Genomic DNA, 25353 nt, shown 5'->3' with positions numbered 1-25353 from the left:
TATTTATATTTATACATATGGGCGGAAGGAGGTGCCATATTGATTGTTGCTTGGCAGGTCCAGGTTGGGAGAGGGTCATCCCAACTAGACCCATTCAAGACTTTACTTTAGTCCCACCAATGCTGATGCAGCAATAATATCGTTGAATTGAATCATTTAGCATAATTGCAAGGAACACTAGAAAGAAGAGCCCACCAGGATATTCCAGGGTGTGACATGACACCAGTAACCACATATAAGACTGGGATAGACATAGAAAATGAAGTAGAACAATCAAAAGGCTGACTGACTGCCGCTCTTTATAAATCTCAGATGCAGTTACAATGTAGCCTTTTATTCCGCAGGTAAATAATCCCTAGAGCTACAGCAGCGCTTTGAATCCCGTTGACAGCGTGTTGATAAACCGTGAGACGCACGGAAAAGAATTCATTAAAATGCAATTATTTCTCATTGTCCTTAAAGCCCAGAGACTGAATGATCTATCATGTTTCCAATTATTCCCGGCTATTGTGAGGGGGGGAAAAAAAAGCCCTTTTTTTTTTTGTCTTGTCCGTAAGCCGCGAAAGGGAGAGGGGGCCGCGTATTTATAAAGCCAAATGACTCCGGGAGCAGCGAATGGTCATGAACAATGAATCCTGGGGGTGATTAAAACCGGCTCCGTCATTGATTTCTGGCCAAACAATGAATTGTTATTAATGACTTTGCTATTTTTTGTCGGTTTATTTTACTTGGCTTTGCCGGCTCTGCACAACCGACGGCCGCAATAAATCACACCAGTGCGCGCCGTTAAAAGAGCGGATAGTGGGGTAACCAACAAAAGTAATGACCAGCTTTAAACGACTCCACCTGGGGAGTCTTCAAATCCAAGTTTTCTTCTTTAAAACTTCCAACCATGGGCCGATTCCCAGTGAGAAATCTGCTTCTTCTCCATGCGGATTGTTCTTTCTGTTCTTTAAAGTTGTCACATTAATTTGGAGATTTGACCGGTATGTAGGGCGCCCTTACCAGTGAAAGAGACAGTTCAACCCTTGCACAATATAGAGAGTCCCCACCCTGACATATTACAGAGCAGAAAGCACAATCTGCATGGATAAGTGACATCTTTAAAAGCCCAAATCTGCCCACCTATCAGCAATCAGTGCTTCTGGCATTAGGTAGGGTTCGGGCTGGACTGCAGGTAAGTAGGTACTGGTCAGGTTTGGGGCTACTCAGGTCTCACATTAATGGGAACCTGAAAGTACCACCTCTGGGGCTTCCTTAGGCCTCATTTATAAACACAGGGCAAATTTACTCCTAGGCAGTAACGCATGGCACAGGGGCGTAACTACCGGGGGAGCAGGGGGTGCAAATGGGCAAGGGCCCGCACCCCCGCAGGGGAAGATCGTGCGCGCTGCAGCCGGCTGGAGTCGGCTGCAGCGGCACAGAAAAATAGCGCACACGAGGGAGGGGGCGGGCCCGTCTGCACGGCTCGCACCAGGGCCCGCCCCCACCAAGTTACGTTACTGGCATGGCAACCAATCAGATGACTGTTTTCAGTGTTCAACCTGCAGCTGACTAATAAAAGCTAATCACTGATTGGTTGCTATAGGTGTCTGTGCACCCTGTTGTTTGCAGGCTAAATCTTGTATTGGCACCAGGCACAAGCATGGCATAATATAATATTAGAGTGTCAGCTCTGTACCTAGGAATGATCACTTTAAAAAGGCCTGGGCCATTAATAGTTAGATTCTAACTAGCGCCATCTGGTGGTCGGGGTTGTTGACATTGAGCAGGACAGAAAGACCAAAACCAGGCACCGTAGAATTGGGAAAGGCACAATGGCAGCAACTGCAGTGGATGACACTATAACGGAAGGGCAAGCAACGGTTACACAGCGGGAATATTGATTTAACTGTGGATTTTAATTAAGTTCTCCAAAATAGTAACTTGCGCTTTATTGGATAATGTACCCCCTACTGTCATTTCTCAGGATATGACAGGTCTCCTTGTTGGGGCTGTATAACTTGGCCTTTATTTGCCCATGAAACGCCTCAGTTTGTCCCAACATCATCCTAAATTACCATGGGGTGGGGGTGGGGGGATCCATTAAAGGCCCATAGAAGTGCTGACAGTTACAGAGCTGACAGTTAATTCTGTTACTGTTTCAGCCAACGAATCTGCATATTCTGGACATTTTTAATCATAAATTATTATTTTTTTTACCTAAAATTAGCAAAGTAGGTCACTTTATCTAAGGTTAAAATCCATCTCTCCCCCCCCACTTTCTCATTTAAGTGCCCCCCTGTAGAGTTCTGCAACAGATCGTGGGTTCACCTTGCTGTATAGGAAATCCCACGGCTCTGCGCTGAACATGTACGATCATTAGATACGCGCCCCCTCCTCCTCCTGATGGAAATGCCGATGAATTATTCATGGAAATTTATTGCAAACTTTTTTTTTCTCGGGTTGATGAATCGGCTGATTTTTTTTTTTTTCCCAATTAATTTCCCAATATATTATTTTAGCAATTTGCTTCCCTTCATCGCAAATGATCCACAATCCTATAATGCTGCGCACGGTAAATAAATGTTTGTGCATTCGCTCATTCGTTATACCCCCCCGCCCAATTGTGCGCTCCATATTTTACCTTTTCCAATGACTTCAGCAATAAATATGACTAAAGTCACAAGAGCGTTATGTTTATTTTTCAGGGGACTTTGAAAGCTGTGTGATATATACAGGGGGCAAAACTAGCCAATCAATGCTCAGATCAAGGTATTCGGAAGTTTTCTGACCAACCAGATTACTGTCGCCACCAAGAGATGCAGGGCCACCATCAGAAATCATGGGTTCCCATACTATGTAGTTACTCCTGAGGGGGGTGGGTCATGCTAACTAAGTAGTGTGGGTGGTGGGTCCTGCCAAATTGGGGTCCTAAGAAAGGGGAAGGGCTCAGCTAAGTAGTGTAGGCGGTAGGCCCTGCCAACCTAAAAGAATAAGATCTCATTCAAGGAGGAGGACCCTGATAACTAAGTAATAAGGGTGGTGGACCCTGTCAACCTAATAGAAATGGGTACCAATCAAGGACGAGGGCCCTGCTAACTAAGTAGTATGGATGGTGCGTTCTGCCAACCTGGGGTGTCAATAAAGGGGGAGGGCCAAGCTAAGTAGAGTGGGTAATGGTCCCTGCCAACCTAAAAGAAATAGGTCTCATTCAAGAAGGAGGACCCTGCTAAGTAATAAGGGCGGTGGACCCTGTCAACCTTATAGAAAGGGGTCCCAATAAAGGTTAACTAATTGGTATGGGAAATGGGCTCTGCCAACCTGGGGTCCCAATAAAGGGGAAGGAAGGGTCCAGCTAAGTAGAGTGGGTGGTGGGCCCGTTAATGAAGCAATACGGGTCGTGGACCCTGTCAAACTAGTAGAAAGGGGTCCCAATCAAGGAGGAGTGCCCTACGTAGCATGGGTGATGGGCTCTGCCAACCTGGGATTCCCATAATGGGGAAGAGCCAAGCCAAGTAAAGTGGGTGGTTGGCCTTGCTAACCTAGAAGAACGAGGGCCCATTCAAGGAGGAGGACCATGTTAAGTAGTTGATAATGGTGATGAACCCTGTCAACCTAGTATAAAGGGGTCCCAATCAAGGAGGAGGCCCTGCTAACTAAGTAATATGGATGGTGGATCTTGCCAAGGTAGTAGAAAGTGGTAGGGCCCTGATAACTAAGTAGTATGGGTGGTGGGCCCTGCCAACAGGTGGTCCCAATAAAGGGGAAGGGACAAAGTAAGTAGAGTGGGTGGTGGACCCTATTAACCAGGCCCGGACTGGCAATCTGTGGGTTCTGGCAAATGCCAGAGGGGCTGCTATATGGTGCCATAGAAAGTCAGTATTTATTGGGCTTGTGGGGGGCCTGTTTGGGCCTCTCTGTGGGCTGATTGGGCCTCTGTGTACCTGAAAAGCCAGGGCCTATTTTAATTCTCAGTCCGGACCTGCTGTCAACCTAGTAGAAAGGGGTCCCAATCAAGGAGGATGACCCAGCTAACTAAGTAGCATGGATGGTGGACCTTGCCGAGGTATTATAAAGTGGTAGGCCCCTGATAACTAGGTAGTGTGGGTTGTGGGGCCTGGTAGAACCTAGTAAAAAGAGGCTACAATAAAAATAGGCAACTCAACAATACATCTACACCTCAATCCACCTCTTTTACACCACATTACATCCAGAAGATGCCAGAGATCATCCCAAACCCAATCTTCCCAATAACAAAAACTTGGCTAAATTCTACATCCCATTATACCCCAATCTACCACTGCCGCGCCTTTAAGGAAATGTGTCCCAAGTGCTGTTGTTACTCTGACCCTATAGAGAGTGATGGAAGCACAATAGATCTCCATTTACGCACATCTTCACATACTCACCGCCACACACTGGCACCAGCTTGGAAACTTATTGAAATCATTTTTATAATAAAAGGAATTACAGACTAACGTTACCGGGAGAGATGAGCAGGTTGAGCATAAAAAACCATCCACACCATGTAATTTAAGGACTCGCGTTATCCGCTGCGAGCGCATTCAAAACAAACGCATCACTCAAAAAAAAAAAAAAATAATAATAAAAACTCTGAAAAGATGCAGAATTTATTTTGAGCTTTAACTTTTCCTTGAGAAGCCGCACAAGTGTATTTAATAGCCTTTAATGTCTGGCATTGGAGGCATTTTTACAATTATTGCGAGCGTCGGGGGAGCGGCAGGAAAATATCACTCCGTTTATCTCTAAATGGATTAAACTCTCACAATTCTGCACACCAGCCCGCGCATAGGGACAATGTTCTCTTTTTTGGACTTTATTTCCTTTAACATGTTCCATAATAAATATATATATATATATATATATATATACACAGGCCTTGTGATGTTACAGAATAGTGCTGAGAGGGTCTGGTGGGTTCAGTCCAGTGTAACTGTCCTTCGGTTGAAACGGGTAGTGACTATGCCTATAGGTCTGTCTAACTATAACATCATTGCATCATAGTGACATCATTGCATCATAGTGACATCATTGCATCATAGTGACATCATTGCATCATAGTGACATCATTGTATCTACCCCTCTGGCTTTCATTTATATAATCCTGAGTGTCCCCATTCCCCCTCTGGTGACATTAGCAATGGGTGCCCTGTAATATTCCTGTATACAACAGCAACACCCTACCTTGCACGAACATACTGAGCACCGGTCCTCTTTCAGAGTCCACACCTGCCCGTTGCGTTTCAGTCCTCCTTCGTGGGGGCAGTCCCCAGTGCATGAGGGTCCCGAAGGGCAAAGACAATCAAAGCCGCCCTCTAGATTGACGCAAGCTGAGTCGTTCCAGCAAGTGTGAGTTCTTAAGGCGCATTCGTCAATGTCTATAAAAGAAAAGAAACATAAATTGGAAATGTATTATAATGTCTTATAAGGGATAATGTACCCCCCTACTGTAAATGATAAGGATATTAGAAGTCACTGAGGGGTTGTTCTGTGACCATATAAAGGCACAAGGCTGCAGGCTGAGTTATACAGGGAACTCTGAGTATCACTCATGTATTATAAGGGATAATGTACCCCCTACTGTAAATGATAAGGATATTAGAAGTCACTGAGGGGTTGTTCTGTGACCATATAAAGGCACAAGGCTGCAGGCTGAGTTATACAGGGAACTCTGAGTATCACTCATGTATTATAAGGGATAATGTACCCCCTACTGTAAATGATAAGGATATTAGAAGTCACTGAGGGGTTGTTCTGTGACCATATAAAGGCACAAGGCTGCAGGTGAGTTATACAGGGAACTCTGAGTATCACTCATGTATTATAAGGGATAATGTACCCCCTACTGTAAATGATAAGGATATTAGAAGTCACTGAGGGGTTGTTCTGTGACCATATAAAGGCACAAGGCTGCAGGCTGAGTTATACAGGGAACTCTGAGTATCACTCATGTATTATAAGGGATAATGTACCCCCTACTGTAAATGATAAGGATATTAGAAGTCACTGAGGGGTTGTTCTGTGACCATATAAAGGCACAAGGCTGCAGGCTGAGTTATACAGGGAACTCTGAGTATCACTCATGTATTATAAGGGATAATGTACCCCCTACTGTAAATGATAAGGATATTAGAAGTCACTGAGGGGTTGTTCTGTGACCATATAAAGGCACAAGGCTACAGGCTGAGTTATACAGGGAACTCTGAGTATCACTCATGTATTATAAGGGATAATGTACCCCCTACTGTAAATGATAAGGATATTAGAAGTCACTGAGGGGTTGTTCTGTGACCATATAAAGGCACAAGGCTGCAGGTGAGTTATACAGGGAACTCTGAGTACCGCGTACTGTAAAATATGTTTTACTCTCTCACTAGTTTGGAACTTAATTTCCCAGTCCCCTCTCTATCCTACTGTCATATAACATAAATAATAAAAAGGCCTGTGACTATAAAGAATGGTTGATATCACCATCAGGCTCTACTTTCAAAGACTCCTAGAATTTCTATCATAAATATTGATAAGGCGGCTGTACAGGAACATAAAAGGAGGAAGTTACTGTAACCTTTTTCAAGATTAAAGGAAACCATTATTTCATCCCCAACACTCAGTATCACACGCTGACATTAGGAACTAATAACATTTACTATTTATTATAAATTGTACCTTTAAATGCAGCAGTGATAACAGCCAATTATTCCATGTTCCCATCTCAGATTATTTTAGTTACCGGTTAAAGGAAACCTGAAGTGCTGAATTCTTTATAGAATATAATAATATAAGGCTTCTCAGTGACTGCTCCCTGCAATGGAGCAAATACCCCCAGACACACTCAGATGGAGCCCAGATACTTGCCAAATTCTCTCAGCCAACCCTGAATTAAGCCCGTTCACTAGTGATGGGCGAATTTGGGGCGTTTCGCTTCAGCAAAAAATTCGCGAAATTCGTGAAAGGTGAACAATTCGCGAAACTGTGCCTTCTTCTCGTTTTCGATGGTGAAAATGCGCCGGCATCCATTTTTTTTGACGCTGGTGAATTTTCACTGGTGAATTTTTGTGGCGGTTTCACGAATTTATTCACCGTCGGCGAATCGCGGGAATTTGCCGTGAATTTGCGCCCATCACTACTGCTCACCATCTGTCATCAGACTGGAGCCAGAGGGAAAAATACAGTATGTGATACTTTTCAAAACTTGACCAAATATTATTAAAGTGGACCCGTCACCCAGACAAAAAAATTTGTTTAATAAAAGTCCTTTTCAAATTAAACATGAAATCCAATTTCTATTTTTTATTTAAGCATTCATAGCTGTTGTAAGATCATTTGGAAATCTCAGCTGTCAATCAAATATTATCTGCGCCGCCTCTATGCCTAGGCATAGAGGCGGGGCAGACAATTACTTTCACTTTCCATTGAGCACTTCCTAAATGTCACTGCTCTCCCCACATTCCCCCGTTCTCTTTACCATTCCCAGGACATGGGGATGGACATCAAGTCCCCCATTCTGGTGCACAAACAAGATTCTGAGATGATACAAGACTTGTCTTAATAACAGTATCCACAAAATGGCTGCTGCCTGGTTGCTATAATTTTGAATTCCCAGACTGAAGGAAACAAGATTCAGATAAATTTATATAGTGTAGTTAAAGTTCATTTTGCTTGACTTATGTGAAAAAATAGGATTTCGAATTTTTCTTTTTTGGGTGACGGGTCCCCTTTAAGAAATTAAAGCAATATATATATATCCCTTTAGTCTAAGGATGGTTCAAAGCCATTAGCATAATACTATTGTGCCCAAATTTCACATTGGATCTGTGCAGACACTAGGACAGAATGTTCTGTTATACAGATAGCTAGAATCTCAGCTGCCATAAAGCAGGACAGGACTGCTGCTTACAATGGGGATCAGATAGGATCTGTGCAGCCACTGGGACAGAATGTTCTGTTATACAGATAGCTAGAATCTCAGCTGCCATAAAGCAGGACAGGACTGCTGCTTACAATGGGGATCAGATAGGATCTGTGCAGCCACTGCGACACAATGTTCTGTTATACAGATAGCTAGAATCTCAGCTGCCATAAAGCAGGACAGGACTGCTGCTTACAATGGGGATCAGATAGGATCTGTGCAGCCACTGGGACAGAATGTTCTGTTATACAGATAGCTAGAATCTCAGCTGCCATAAAGCAGGACAGGACTGCTGCTTACAATGGGGATCAGATAGGATCTGTGCAGCCACTGGGACACAATGTTCTGTTATACAGATAGCTAGAATCTCAGCTGCCATAAAGCAGGACAGGACTGCTGCTTACAATGGGGATCAGATAAAATCTGTGCAGCCACTGGGACAGAATGTTCTGTTATACAGATAGCTAGAATCTCAGCTGCCATAAAGCAGGACAGGACTGCTGCTTACAATGGGGATCAGATAGGATCTGTGCAGCCACTGGGACAGAATGTTATGTTATACAGATAGATAGTATATATACTTTATATAAGCATGTGTTTAACTTGGAATTCTAGTCCTTAGTGCCAGAACAAGAGAATTCAAGGAACCACATGAACAGAACAAAATCTGCAGCAGACTCCGCCGTCACAATTAACAGTTTGATATTTGCAGAATAATTTTAGTTGTGTGAATATGTCTGAGCACCATAAGGTGTGACACCGGAATGTTACAGTATCATTGCCCCAGGTTTATTCCTAAGAGCAAAACAAATGTACAATTTAGCATCAAATCAAAATAAGCCATAGGAACTGTTATTATTATTATTATTATTATTATTATTACTTTGTTAAAGGTACACTACCACTTGTTAGTTAGTGGATTTGTGCAATGGAGAGTGGATCACTTTTCAGTTAACTTTTAGTACGTTACAGAATAGCTAATTCTAAACAACTGTTCAATTGGTCTTTTTTTATAGTTTTTTAATTATTTGCCTTCTTCTGACTCTTTCCAATTTTCAAATGGGGGTCACTGACCCGATCTAAAAAACAAATGCTCTGTAAGGCTACAGTGGTTGCTCCTCTAGTCTGTATACTGCTAGGAAACAGCCATGTTTGTGAACAAAATCTGAATTTTCCCAAAAATCTCTCAAAATTCAGCAGTTGGATGGACCTGAACCCTGTCCACTCTTTTAAAATACATTGGTTGAGCATTTAATCATGAAATCCATAGTTTTTGGTAAAATCCCAAATTCTTTACCAAAACAGTTTGCATATTTTGCATGAACAAAAATGTGTCCAAAAATTTGTTCTTGGCTTTGATGTCACATGATACTAAAAATTGGGATTTAGTTTGGCTAAACACAGGGAGGCCAATTTATTAGTTTTAATTAATTTTTATAATATGCACAATCTAGTTTTTTTCTGTTCGCTAGAATTAGGGATGCACCGAATCCAGGATTTGGTTCAGGATTTGGCCAGGATTTGGCCTTTTTCAGCAGGATTCAGATTCGCCCGAAGCCTTCTGCCCAGCAGATCCGAATCTGAATCCTAATTTGCATATGCAAATTAGGGGCATGGAGGGAAATTGCATGACTTTTTGTCACAAAACAAGGAAGTAAAAATTATTTTCCCATTACCACCCCTAATTAGCATATGCAAATTAGGGTTCGGATTCGGTTCGATATTCGGCCGAACGATTCAGGGGTTCGGCCAAATCCAAAATAGTGGATTCGGTGGATCCATAGCTAGAATATTTACAAAAAAAAAAGTTTATCAGAAAAATTTAAATTTTTGAACTTTTATTAAACACTCCGAAATAAAATATCTTGAATTTTGACATTAGAATTAGGTTTTAGCTACATTTTTTTAAAATTATAAAACTTGAATTTTGACAAAAACTCAGAATTTGAATTTTAGTAAATCAGCTGCCAAAGGTATGATTTGTTAAAATCCAAGCTGAAAATTTCTCAAATAAACTCAAATTATCTTGATGTTAGCGATTGTCTGAATTTTTCTTCAATTTAATTTACAAACGTTCTCCACTAGAATCGATGGGAAGATGTGATTTCCGACATGAAGTCAGAAATGGCGCCATCGTTTTAAAATTGAAAAAATTTGAAATTTGGAAAATTTTTGAGAAAAGAACAAATATTTCCTTTTTCGTTGATTTCTTTGGCATTACTGTAGATAGGAAGTGAAAAGAACTGATCAATTTTAGATGAAAAAAATGAGAAATCTTGGTCCCCAAAGATTTAGTCAAATGGAAATGTGGAAAAGTTTGAATTCTTAAACTGTCACCAGTATTGGGCACATTACTTATTTTTAGGGTTTACGGTGAAAATGGAGAAGAACATTGAAGAAAAATGTTAGTTTCTTCTATAAGCGCAGCGAGGAAAATTTAATGTGGCCCTAAAAAAATTTGTGTTTGTTTAGAAGATGGAAATATCCCAGAATCCTCTATTCCCTGTCTGCTCCTTTTCCACAGCAAATCATGTTGTATTTCGGGCACCGGCGACATTAACGTCCTTATTTCTTAGGCAAAGAGAAAACAATATCATATAAAGACTCTATAAATGTATCTTGCGCAGGTATCAGTGTTATTGTCAACGACGTCAGCTCAATAAAATCTGCCTCGACGATCTCACTGATTCATAAAGTGTCTTGTAATGTCGCATCAGTCAATTTTAGCGTCCCCAGCTCATAATAACATGGAGCTCCGAAGCTTCTCTTCCTCTCCCTAATCTCTGCCATTTCTCAGAGCAGGTAGTAACCCTCCCAACATGTTCCCATTGTCTGTCCCTATCTAGTGGAGGTAATTGTGGGGTTCCCTAGTATCCAGGGTGGGCTCATTAAACACACACCAACTAAAAAACGGATTTGTTTGGGTAAGTATGCGGGGAATTCTATTCCTTGCTGTCAGAAGAGCTGAGGCTAATGAGCTCTCACTTGTGACATCCCTAGACAGGAATGCCACTTGTGATGTCACCAGAATGGTCAGGACAGCAAACTGAATTGCTCAAATTGATGTTGACTTTAGTTGCTCCTGTTATTGACACCCAACCATTAAAGCTGATGGATATGTCACTGTTGGCAGATATACTTCCCCTTGCAGAACAGCATGGCTGCAGCACCCACACACAACTGTCACCCAAGGGGCAACAAGATAGAGCCGTTTATTGGCTCCAACACAAAGGCTTAGGATATCTGGGTGCCAACGAGGAATAAATCATTCATACCCAACAGAATAATGAATTTTAATGAAACCATCTGCTCTTTAGAACTCCTCCCTCCTCCCTGTTTCCGTTCTCACCCCCAGCCAAGAGATGGGCCTTCTCCAGACCAGTATATATAACCTATCGCCTTCGGATACTCAGCGCGCTCTGCTCTTCCGTAGAAGTCGGAATTCTCGAGCCTATAATAATATTATAAGTGTAAGCGATTTCGACGACTGACATGTTCAGAAACAGACGCAGATGAATAATAACCCGCAATCACCCAGACGAGTCAGCAAATTAGGCTCTGTCTGTGTTCAACGCTGATTTCGATTTATTCCGTCTTGGAACATTCCAAAATTGGCTCCCGACAAGAGTCTCCTAAGCTTTTTATATCTTATATTGGCCCTAAAGAGCGTCGGACTTCCTTCCCCGGCACATTAACTGCATTTATTTGGTTTCTTTGCAGATACAAAGGTTACGATCATCATTGGGCGTCCGTAGCAATTTGCAACTCTACCCAGATAGGCTCTTCCCAGGGTTCTCTCTGCGAGATACATCAGTGTTGCTGGACTCGAGCTAATTAGAAGCCTTGGGGATAGACTTGGAAGGAATACAAGTCCACAGAAAATAATGTAGGTTACGGGGAAAGCAGCCAAGCCCTGTGCTCTCAACGCTCTCAACGCTCTCAACGCTCGGCTGGCTCCATATTTATTTCTGACAGGCCTCGGAGATGGTAATGTGTGAAACCATTGGGTGTCGTGAGAATTCACATACTGTATGTCTGCACCCCACTGGCACCCCACCATCGAACATCAATACAGTGTCACATTTGGCAGATTCTTACAAAGGCTCTAAGCAGAGAAGGGGGGTTACTATTTACTTTAATTAATTGAAGACCCTACTGTCTATTGATATGAATAGGGAGAAGCTAAAATTGAATTAAATAGCTTGAAGACCACCAATGTTTAAAGCAGAGTCACATAGGCCCTACATACAACTTAAAATATGACTGGTTGCCTGAGAACTTTTGCAATTTAGATTTCATGATAGTAGCAGTTTTTACACTATTATGATGAATGGCTGGCCGGCAGAATGGCAAAAACTTCCTTGCTCGATTATATCTCTCAGCCGGACAGCAGCCATAGGAACGAGCAGAGAAACATCAGGAGACGCTTTCTGCTTCAGTAAATGAAGGTTCAGCTGTATTGCTGTTCTTAGGTGGAACAGCAGGGGGCAGTATAAAAGCGGCTAACGTCAAGAAATGGAAAATATAAAGATATAAATAATGAATGTAACTTTCGAAAGTGCTCAGAAGAGCAATTGTTCAAAGGGCTTGTTCGCCTTTAGTGTGATGAGCGAATCTGTATTCGGAGAAATGTTGCAATTGGTTTTCATTTTTTATTTGTGGTTTTTGAGTTATTTAGCTTTTTATTCAGCAGTTCTCCAGTTTGCAATTACAGCAATGTGGTTGCTAGGGTCCAAATTCCCCTAGCAACCATGCATTGATTTGAAGAAGAGACTGGAATATGTAGCCTTACAGAGCATTTGTTTTATATATATGGGGTCAGTGACCCCCATTTAAAAGCTGGAAAGAGTCAGAAGAAGAAGGCAAATAATTCAAAAGCTATAAAAAAAAATGAAGACTAATTAAAAAGTTGTTTAGAATTGACCATTCTATAAAATACTAAAATGTTAACCTTAAATGTTAAGACAGAGGCCGATCCTAAAAATACCTATCCAGGCAGTCATCCAGGGGGCCCAGGGCCATTAAGTGGGGGTAGGGCATGGGTGGGGCAGAAGGAAGGCATGGGAGGAGCAGGGGTAGGGCATGGGTGGAGCAGGGGAAGAGCAGGAGTCGAGCATGGGAGGAGCAGGGATATGGCATAGGTGGAGATGGGGTTGGGCATGGGAGGAGCAGGGGTAGGGCATGGGTGGGGCAGGGGAAGAGCAGGAGTAGAGCATGGGAGGAGCAGGGGTATGGCATGGGTGGAGATGGGGTTGGGCATGGGAGGAGCAGGGGTAGGGCATGGGTGGAGCAGGCGAAGAGCAGGAGTCGAGCATGGGAGGAGCAGGGATATGGCATAGGTGGAGATGGGGTTGGGCATGGGAGGAGCAGGGGTAGGGCATGGGTGGGGCAGGGGAAGAGCAGGAGTAGAGCATGGGAGGAGCAGGGGTATGGCATGGGTGGAGATGGGGTTGGGCATGGGAGGAGCAGGGGTAGGGCATGGGTGGGGCATGGGAGGAGCAAGGGTAGGGCATGGGAGGAGAAGGGGTAGACTATGGGAGGAGCAGGGGTAGGTCATGAGTGGGACAGGGGTAAGGCATGGGTGGTGCCGGGGTAGGGCATGGGTGGGACAGGGGTAGGGCATGGGTGGGACAGGGGTAGGGCATGGGTGGGGCAAGGCACCCCTGTATACAGGAAGCTGGGGATCAAGGCCAGGGGTAAGATTTAGGCAGGAGTCCTCTTAGGACTCTGAACAAAGCAGAAATCCTGCATTGATGCAGAAGGTGGAGGATTTGGGGGTGAAAAGGATGGTGTTTTGGTCGATTGGAGGCTGCACATACCTCCCGACTGTCCCGTTATGAGCAGGACAGTCCCACTTTTGACAGCTCAACCCGCTGTCACGGATTTATACTGACAAGTCCCGGGTTTCTCTTTGATCTGCTGCACTGAACAGCCAGAAACAGATACAAAGTTTCTAACTTCATTGCGTCTTGGCAGAGAGCCCAGAGTAGATACTTAACATTCTTTTGTGACAGTTTGATAAGATAAGAACGAAGAATCACATTTTAAAGGGCAATTCACCTTCGTTTGCAAAACTGTAATAACATATAAAAACCACAGAAATGTGTTTAAACTTTCATAACCTGCCGAATTATGTAAAAATGAACATGGTAATCAGGGGGTGTGGCCACAAAAATGGGCGTGGCCACAAAAATGTCTGCGCCAAGTTTTTTTGTCCCTCTTTCTGTTTCCTAAATGTTGGGAGGTGTGGCTGCATTTGAGTAATTTGGGGGTAGTAAGGCGGGGCTTATGCTGGCTTATGCACCCCTCCTTGTGATCACACGCAGCCCAGCATTGAACCCTGTATATAATAATAATTCTATTACATGTAACTCATTTATAAACCTCAGGAATCACTTGTAGCTCCAGAGGCTTATGGGACCCGTATAACCTTGATGCTTCAGGATTCTGAGCGACTCACCCAGATAATAAAGCCTGACAAGCAGACAAATAATTGCGTGACGCCCGTAGGGACCCAAATTCATTATCAGATTTCGATACGGACGGGACTCGAAGGGACAGGCTCATAATTAGCAGAAACGTTGACTTGTTTTGTGCGAAAATCACAAGTAAATAGATTTGGCACCGACGCTGTAACGCCTCACTTATAATTTCAGTAGCGCTTCCCACGCCACAATTATTTCCTGCTATAGAAATATACAGGTATGAGAAACGGTATCCAGAAACCCGCTATCCAGAATACTTCGAATTACGGAAATTTAAAAAAATGATTCCCTTTTTCGGTGTAATAATAAAACAGTCGCTTGTACTTGATCCCAACTAAGATATAATTAATCCTTATTGGAAGCAAAACCAGCCTATTGGGTTTATATAGGGTCGAATTTCGGGAACTCCTATAACTTCTAAATTCGAATAAAAAAGACCAATCGAAATGTATCAACAAAATTTTTTTTTTTCAGGTGAATAAACGTTTTCATTCGAATCATACGAATTGAAGTAACAGCGCAATCAATCGAATTTGATTCAACGTTTTTCCAAAAAAAAACCTTAGATTTTTCAAAGTCCACCAATTGACTCCAAATAGGTTCTACGAGGTCCCCATAGGCTAAAACAGCAATTCGGCAGGTTTTTAGATGCGAATGATCGAAGTCATGATAAATTTCGATCTTCTAATTTCTAAATTTTTTCAAATTAGAACTTAATTTGGACTATTCTCTAGTGGAAGTACACAAACATTTGCTCGAAATTCACATTTTTTTTAATTCTAATTTTCACTTCGACTCTTGATAAATCTGCCCCTTAATGTTTATATGATTTTCTTGTAGTCTTAAGGTATGAAGATCCAAATTAGAGACAGATCAGTTATCCGGAAAACTCCAGCTCCCAAGCATTCTGGATAACAGATCCTATATCTGTATATATTTATATACATAAATAAATTCATAACTCTCAAATCTTCTTTAAAAGGCAATTAATTGTAGGGATGCGCCGAATACAGGATTCGGTTTGGGATTTGGCCAAGATTCGGCCCTTTTGAGCAGGATTAGGATTTGAGCGAATCCAACTGCTTGGCCAAACTAAATCCAAATCCAAAAAAGTCATGACTTTTTCTCCATTGGTTCCATAATTTACATATGCAAATTAGGATTCGGATTTGGTTCGGGATTTTGCCAAATGTTTCACATAGGATTCAGCCGAATTCTAAAATAGTGGATTAGGTGCCTCCCTAACTATTTGGTGACTGAGGGGGGCAGAAACATTGATCACCCAATAAAATACTTTATGTAAATCAAGGGAATGCTATAAATAATAATAACCATTTATGTGATAATAAATTGTGTGCAGTACAGTAAGCTATACTTTTTGCAAGCTTTCTGGTCTAGGAAGCTGCCATAATCGGTTATTTTTTAATCTGCAATGACCTGTGTTAACCAGCAGGTGGAACCAAAGCTAAACTGGGAAATAGCTTATAACACGTAGCCAGCCAATCACTGATGGTCCACGCCCCTTGTTCAGGAGGGAACCAGGAAGTGAAGCCGGTAGGAAGGGGCAGAATACAGGTTAATACTGCAGCTTTGTATCATTTCTGTTTTTAAAGGGGAGGTTCACCTTTAAGTTAATTTTAGTATGTTATAGAATGGCTCATTCTATGCAACTTATCAATTGGTCTTCATTGTTTATTTTTTATAGTTTTTGACTTATTTGTCTTTGCCTTTGTCTTCTGAATCTTTGCAGCTTTCAAATAGGGGTCACTTTTCATTATCCATCTTTCTATCCAGGCCTCTCCTATTCATGTTCCTGTCTGTTATTCAAGTCAATGTATGGTTGCTAGGGTAATTTGGACCCTAGCAACAAGATGGCTGAAATTTCTAACTAAATAAAAAGCTAAATAAGTCAAAAACTACTAATAATAAAAAATGAAAACCAATTGCAAATTGTCTCAGAATATCCCTCTCTACATCATCCTAACAGTTCATTTAAAGGTGAACACCCCCTTTAAGGTTTCCCAGGGGGTGTGGCTAATTCATATAGATTTTTACTGTCCCTCTAAGGAAGCAAACTCATGCAAATTTTAAAGAAGTTTAAAGGGAAAAAGTTCTTGGAGGAATTCTGCTTACCAATACAGGACTCCCCAGAAATGGAGTATGTCCCGTTGTCATGGAAACCGCTCCGGCACTCACAGTGGAACCAGCCCGGGAGGTTAACACAGCGAGAATGGTTGTGACATTCAATGATCCCTTCTGCACACTCATCAATATCTGCCTCGGAGAAAAACACAAGCCAGCCGGGGAATTAATTTCCTGGGACACTACAATGAGCAGAGCAATGTCCCTGCACCCGTCCCCCCCGGGAGATGAAACCACTCATCATATGACCCCCCCGTCTGATTAGAGGGAGTCAGGCATATGGGTGGGGCTTGGGAGGAACTCGTTAGCGTTAATTAGTGTGAAGTCAGGTCTGAGATCACAGGAGATTCCGTTTCATGAGCTTTGCCCTCCAACTTACAACAGAGAAGAATCTGGCATAGAGGGTGACCTGGAATCATCAGCAACGGGTGCTATAGTTCCAGGGGTACCCAGGGTACAGATAAGCACTCACCCCAAATCTCCCCCTAACTGACCTTCAGACTGGGCCCCCTTAGCTCATAACAAGGTTACAGATATATAGAAACATTGGGGTGTCACCCTGCTATAGTTCCAGGGGTACCCAGGGTACAAATAAACACTCACCCCAAATCTCCCCCTAACTGACCTTCAGACTGGGCCCCCTTAGCTCATAACAAGGTTACAGATATATAGAAACATTGGGGTGTCACCCTGCTATAGTTCCAGGGGTACCCAGGGTACAGATAAGCACTCACCCCAAATCTCCCCCTAACTGACCTTCAGACTGGGCCCCCTTAGCTCATAACAAGGTTACAGATATATAGAAACATTGGGGTGTCACCCTGCTATAGTTCCAGGGGTACCCAGGGTACAAATACACACTCACCCCAAATCTCCCCCTAACTGACCTTCAGACTGGGCCCCCTTAGCTCATAACAAGGTTACAGATATATAGAAACATTGGGGTGTCACCCTGCTATAGTTCCAGGGGTACCCAGGGTACAGATAAGCACTCACCCCAAATCTCCCCCTAACTGACCTTCAGACTGGGCCCCCTTAGCTCATAACAAGGTTACAGATATATAGAAACATTGGGGTAACAGTCACCCTGCTATAGTTCCAGGGTACCCAGGGTACAAATAAACACTCACCCCAAATCTCCCCCTAACTGACCTTCAGACTGGGCCCCCTTAGCTCATAACAAGGTTACAGATATATAGAAACATTGGGGTAACAGTCACGCTGCTATAGTTCCAGGGGTACCCAGGGTACAAATAAACACTCACCCCAAATCTCCCCCTAACTGACCTTCAGACTGGACCCCCTTAGCTCATAACAAGGTTACAGATATATATAAACATTGGGGTAACAGTCACCCTGCTACCATGGACTCACCATCCCAGCGGTTTGGACCCCCCTTTCTTTATACTGTAAACCCTTTGCAGCCACACAAACAGATCCTGGGCACAAAGTAGGCCTGGGGAGGTGGGGCCCTCAAGGACCAGGGGCCACCAGGATTTCTCCTGAAGTCCCACCAGCCCAGTCCAACCTTGGGGAGGTCATACCAGCACCAACCAGACTGGGTGGAAGTGCAGACACCATTGCCTAAACACAAGTATTTCTTGGACAGACTCTTGACCAGCGTATTTCTCATTAAAGAACATGGATATGGCATTTAGTCAACTGCCAACCACAGCTGGTTTCCATTGGATGCCCATTTCAGACAAAAGACCCTGCTGCCCTCTGGAGCTGATCGATGCCCTCCCTGTATTCTACAGAGGGAATAATGACAGTCTGATCTCCACTGAGTGTAACAAAAACTGTCACCTGGATTTGGGCTCATTGAACCGACAGTTAGTGCCTCTCTCGGGTGAACAGAAAGTCTGTTTATAAATAAAGCCGCGTGAGATCAGGGCCACAAGCTGCTCCAACAGCACCGACATTACGGTACCAGGGTCAGGTTAGGGGTCGTCTGATGCTTGAAAACCTGTTTTGTTTGACTTTAATGCTCAGACGCCCTTTGTCTCATCAGCATGACATGGAACTTAATATGCATCTAATTTCTGACTCCATATGGCATTTAGGGGAACCAAGAATAGTTTAACTGAGTGCCCAGAGCATTCCTTCCCTGAATATCTGACTTTATACTCAGGAAATATTAACACATGCCCGTCTGAATCACTTGTACAAATACGGGTCTAAGGAGAGAGCAGGCAGTAACGTGAGCTACAGTCTGATGGGAACTTCACAACGTAATCCTGCGGAGAATCATTTCACTGCTGAAGGGAAACGAATGTTCCAGCTTAGACAATGGCCCCATCCTGCATAGAATCAACTCAGACTCCATATCGATTTTAAGCTTCGAGATTCACTGGGTAAATTGCAAGTTACAGCTGACGGCTCCCGTACAGACTCCTAATTATATATATATATATCTGTGGCACCAGGAGAGGAGACGATTGGTACCAATTTGCTTTTAAAAAAACAAACAACCCATAAAAAAGTCTGATAAGGAATGTAAAGATTGAACAACAAAGTCGTAGAAACTAAGGAGTCCTTTGACTGGGCCCCCATAGATCATAACAAGGTTACAGATATATAGAAACATTGGGGTGTCACCCTGCTATAGTTCCAGGGGTACCCAGGGTACAAATAAACACTCACCCCAAATCTCCCCCTAACTGACCTTCAGACTGGGCCCCCTTAGCTCATAACAAGGTTATAGAGAATAGAATACCAGGGGCCAAATAAAACTCTGCTTTTTAACAAGACTCTGACCCCCCTTATATAAGCCCCAAGTGTAATTTGATTGCACCCTTAAGGTTGTCCCATGTCCCATTTATCACCGAGGCCATTAATCTCTTGACTGACACGTTTGATGCAACAACCGACTTCTGTGTGGGATCCAAATTCTTCATGACGAGACTAACTGGTGGGGCTAATACAAGAAAAGGACGGAACAAAGTCATCTCGTTGCAAGGACGACCTTGAGAGAACTACACACGGAATAATGTATAGATCAGCCCAGACCAGCAGAATATCTTAGTATTGGGACATAAGATCAAGAGGCAGAAGCTCAAGAGTCAGGGCTTATATTGATGTCTCATTACTGATACACAAAGCACCATTGTTTTGTTCAGTGTAGAGATGAGTTGTAAGTGCGTGTACAGCATAGTAACAGGGGCCCAAAGCAAAACATTCTTAGAGACCCCAAGTATCCTTCCCAGAGACTATTATCCACTGTTACTATAGACACATCTCTCCCTACTATACCTGCTATCCCACAGTCACACTCCCTTCCCAGAGACTATTATCCACTGTTACTATAGACACATCTCCCTACTATACCTGCTATCCCACAGTCACACTCCCTTCCCAGAGTCCTTACTATACTATCCCACAGTCACACTCCCTTCCCAGAGACTATTATCCACTGTTACTATAGGCACCATCTCTCCCTACTATACCTGCTATCCCACAGTCACACTCCCTTCCAGAGACTATTATCCACTGTTACTATAGACACATCTCTCCCTACTATACCTGCTATCCCACAGTCACACTCCCTTCCCAGAGACTATTATCCACTGTTACTATGCACCATCTCTCCCTACTATACCTGCTATCCCACAGTCACACTCCCTTCCAGAGACTATTATCCACTGTTACTATAGGCACCATCTCTCCCTACTATACCTGCTATCCCACAGTCACACTCCCTTCCCAGAGACTATTATCCACTGTTACTATAGGCACCATCTCTCCCTACTATACCTGCTATCCCACAGTCACACTCCTTCCCAGAGACTATTATCCACTGTTACTATAGGCACCATCTCTCCCTACTATAACCTGCTATCCCACAGTCACACTCCCTTCCAGAGACTATTATCCACTGTTACTATAGACACCATCTCTCCCTACTATACCTGCTATCCCACAGTCACACTCCTTCCCAGAGAGACTATTACCCTATCCTGGTATCTCCCTACTATACCTGCACACACACTCCCTTCCCAGACTATTATCCACTACTATATCTCTCCCTACTATACCTGCTATCCCACAGTCACACTCCCTTCCCAGAGACTATTATCCACTGTTACTATAGGCACCATCTCTCCCTACTATACCTGCTATCCCACAGTCACACTCCCTTCCCAGAGACTATTATCCACTGTTACTATAGACACCATCTCTCCCTACTATACCTGCTATCCCACAGTCACACTCCCTTCCAGAGACTATTATCCACTGTTACTATAGGCACCATCTCTCCCTACTATACCTGCTATCCCACAGTCACACTCCCTTCCCAGAGACTATTATCCACTGTTACTATAGACACCATCTCTCCCTACTATACCTGCTATCCCACAGTCACACTCCCTTCCCAGAGACTATTATCCACTGTTACTATAGACACCATCTCTCCCTACTATACCTGCTATCCCACAGTCACACTCCCTTCCCAGAGACTATTATCCACTGTTACTATAGCACCATCTCTCCCTACTATACCCTGCTATCCCACAGTCACACTCCCTTCCCAGAGACTATTATCCACTGTTACTATAGGCACCAATCTCTCCCTACTACCTGCTATCCCACAGTCACACTCCCTTCCCAGAGACTATTATCCACTGTTACTATAGACACCATCTCTCCCTACTATACCTGCTATCCCACAGTCACACTCCCTTCCCAGAGACTATTATCCACTGTTACTATAGACACATCTCTCCCTACTATACCTGCTATCCCACAGTCACACTCCCTTCCCAGAGACTATTATCCACTGTTACTATAGTCACCATCTCTCCCTACTATACCTGCTATCCCACAGTCCACACTCCCTTCCCAGAGACTATTATCCACTGTTACTATAGGCACCATCTCTCCCTACTATACTCTGCTATCCCACAAGTCACACTCCCCTTCCCAGAGACTATTATCCACTGTTACTATAGGCACCATCCTCTCCCTACCATATACCTGCTATCCCACAGTCACACTCCCTTCCCAGAGACTATTATCCACTGTTACTATAGGCCACCATCTCTCCCCTACTATACCTGCTCTCCCACAGTCACACTTCCCTTCCCAGAGACTATTTATCCACTGTACTATAGGCCCATCTTTCCCCTACTATTACCTCGCTATCCCACAGTCACACTTCCCTTTCCCAGAGACTATATGCCACTGGTACTATAGACACGCATCCTTCTCCCTACTATACCTGCTATCCCACAGTCACACCTTCCCCCCCCACCCCCCCCCCCCCCCCAAGACTATTATCCACTGTTACTATAGGCACCATCTCTCCCTACTATACCTGCTATCCCACAGTCACACTCCCCTTCCCAGAGACTATTATCCACTGTTACTATAGACACCATCTCTCCCTACTATACCTGCTATTCCCACAGTCACACTCCCTCCCAGAGACTATTATCCACTGTTACTATAGGCACCACTCTCCCTACTTAATACCTGCTATCCCACAGTCACACTCCCTTCCGCAGAGACTATTATCCACTGTACTATAGGCCACCATCTCTCCCTACTATACCTGCTATCCCACAGTCACACTCCCTTCCCAGAGACTATTATCCACTGTTACTATAGACACATCTCTCCCTACTATACCTGCTATCCCACAGTCACACTCCCTTCCCAGAGACTATTATCCACTGTTACTATAGACACATCTCTCCCTACTATACCTGCTATCCCACAGTCACACTCCCTTCCCAGAGACTATTATCCACTGTTACTATAGGCACCATCTCTCCCTACTATACCTGCTATCCCACAGTCACACTCCCTTCCCAGAGACTATTATCCACTGTTACTATAGGCTCCATCTCTCCCTACTATACCTGCTATCCCACAGTCACACTACCTTCCCAGAGACTATTATCCCACTGTTACTATAGACACCATCTCTCCCTACTATACCTGCTATCCCACAGTCACACTCCCTTCCCAGAGACTATTATCCACTGTTACTATAGACACATCTCTCCCTACTATACCTGCTATCCCACAGTCACACTCCCTTCCCAGAGACTATTATCCACTGTTACTATAGACACATCTCTCCCTACTATACCTGCTATCCCACAGTCACACTCCCTTCCCAGAGACTATTATCCACTGTTACTATAGACACCATCTCTCCCTACTATACCTGCTATCCCACAGTCACACTCCCTTCCCAGAGACTATTATCCACTGTTACTATAGGCACCATCTCTCCCTACTATACCTGCTATCCCACAGTCACACTCCCTTCCCAGAGACTATTATACACTGTTACTATAGACACCATCTCTCCCTACTATACCTGCTATCCCACAGTCACACTCCCTTCCCAGAGACTATTATCCACTGTTACTATAGGCACCATCTCTCCCTACTATACCTGCTATCCCACAGTCACACTCCCTTCCCAGAGACTATTATCCACTGTTACTATAGGCACATCTCTCCCTACTATACCTGCTATCCCACAGTCACACTCCCTTCCCAGAGACTATTATCCACTGTTACTATAGGCACCATCTCTCCCTACTATACCTGCTATCCCACAGTCACACTCCCTTCCCAGAGACTATTATCCACTGTTACTATAGACACCATCTCTCCCTACTATACCTGCTATCCCACAGTCACACTCCCTTCCCAGAGACTATTATCCACTGTTACTATAGGCACATCTCTCCCTACTATACCTGCTATCCCACAGTCACACTCCCTTCCCAGAGACTATTATCCACTGTTACTATAGGCACCATGTATTTTTATTATACTTGGGGTTCAGCCAAATCCTGGGGCAGTTGTATGTACGTGACACTTGCTGGTAGCCGTGTATAAAGCAGTGGCACGTGGCACAAGGCTAATAGTGAGTCACAATGTGTAAAGTCAGAGCCGCTGGATCACACATAACAAACACAATTGTGGATAATACATTTTCATAGCAGGACCTTGAAATGAGTTGAAATGCAGGAAAACAGATTTTTTTTCATAAACCCTCATAAACATAAACCCTCATTGTTCATATTGTGTCACAGATGTTCTCATGTAACGAGCGTACATTAACCCTTCATGTGCTGAAGTAGTTTAACCTTGAGGCTCAGCGTGTTGTCAGTAAACATCAGGAATGAAGCCCCTACGTTATACCAGCGCTGTCGATTTAATGATTCCTGCCAATGAATGAGTATAGCCAAATAATGAGAAATATGTACAACACTACTAATCCCAGAAGCCCCCGCTGGGCTTTATAATTCACACCCAAAGAGCACAAGTTGCAGCGGTTGCCATAGGGGATGCTGGGATTTGTAGTTCAGCAATTAGAGAGCTGCCTGGAGACAAGAACCCAATGTAAAACTCAAAGGGCTGAACAAAAAGCTTTAATAATCCAACATGACACACAGAAAAGGAGAGAGGGAATGAGACGCACACAAGGGCCCCCCGGATATCAATATGAATAAGCCCCCCGGGGTGGCCGGCCAGGCAATGACTATATATAGACGTGAGGATATGGACAATATATCATTGGTGACAGATACAGGACAATATGTGTAAATGTATTCGGCACAAAAATACAGAGTCGCTTCCCATTAAATACATTTGTCAGCGCTGGTCTCCTGTTGCACAGAAAGGAAAATCTGTTTAATGCTCAGAAAGCTCCAGAAATAGAAACAGAACCATAAAGTTACACTTTTTATTCACTTTCATTTCCATGAAGCTGCTTATAAGTCATTGACCCATAGGGACCCCCCTACCCTCTGACCCCACAACACCTTTGTATTTACCCCCCCCCCCACCCACCCTACACTCATGGTACCTTCCACTCTTCAGCTTTTCTTTGTCTAACATCATGTCAATGATTCAAATGAATCAGACAATGAAAGAGAAACAATGTATCACTGAGTAATTATACCAAAAGTGCAGAGGATCATGGGATTATCTAACCCTACAGAGTGTTGTAGTTGCACTTTATATTGACAACATTCCTCAAAGCCAAAAGGATTATAAGGGTCATTCCTCGATGATCTATCTATCTATCTATCTAATTATCTATCTATCTATCTATCTATCATCTATCTATCTATCTATCTATCTCTCTATTCATCCATCAATCCATCGATCATCTATCTATCTATCCATCTATCTCTCTTTCTATCATCTATCTATCATCATCATCTATCCATCCATCATCTATCTATCTAACTATCTATCATCTATCTATTAATCATCTATCTATCTATCTATCTATCTGTCTTTCTATCATCTATCTATCTCTCTATTCATCCATCAATCCATCTATCATCTATCTATCTATCTATCTATCTATCATCTATCCATCCATCATCTTTCTATCTAACTATCTATCTATCTATCTATCCATCTATCTCTCTTTCTATCATCTATCTATCATCATCATCTATCCATCCATCATCTATCTATCTAACTATCTATCATCTATCTATTAATCATCTATCTATCTATCTATCTATCTATCTATCTATCTATCTATCTGTCTTTCTATCATCTATCTATCTCTCTATTCATCCATCAATCCATCTATCATCTATCTATCTATCTCTCTATCTATCATCTATCCATCCATCATCTTTCTATCTATCTATCTATCTATCTATCTATTAATCATCTATCTATCTATCTATCTATCTATCTACCTATCTATCTATCTATCTATCTATCTATCTATTAATCATCTATCTATCTATCTATTATCTATCTATCATCATCATCTATCTATCTATCTCTCTATTCATCCATCCATCATCTATGTATTAATCTATC

General features: G+C 43.1%; 1 protein-coding gene across 7 annotated transcripts in view; it reads right to left on the bottom strand.

Annotated features, from left to right (window-relative positions):
* The window catches only part of nell1.L (neural EGFL like 1 L homeolog), a 318833-nt gene that overhangs the window by 12174 nt on the left and 281306 nt on the right, over positions 1-25353 (bottom strand). For 4 of the 7 annotated variants that reach the window (XM_041589246.1, XM_041589244.1, XM_041589245.1 and 1 more), the window contains 1 exon segment: positions 5188-5381. In XM_041589246.1, coding sequence (XP_041445180.1) covers positions 5188-5381 — 194 coding nt within the window. 7 annotated transcript variants of the gene reach the window in all.

Source organism: Xenopus laevis, chromosome 4L (genome assembly GCF_017654675.1).
Source record: "Xenopus laevis strain J_2021 chromosome 4L, Xenopus_laevis_v10.1, whole genome shotgun sequence".
Classification (NCBI taxonomy): domain Eukaryota; kingdom Metazoa; phylum Chordata; class Amphibia; order Anura; family Pipidae; genus Xenopus; species Xenopus laevis.
This window is presented reverse-complemented; position numbering and strand designations above follow the sequence as displayed.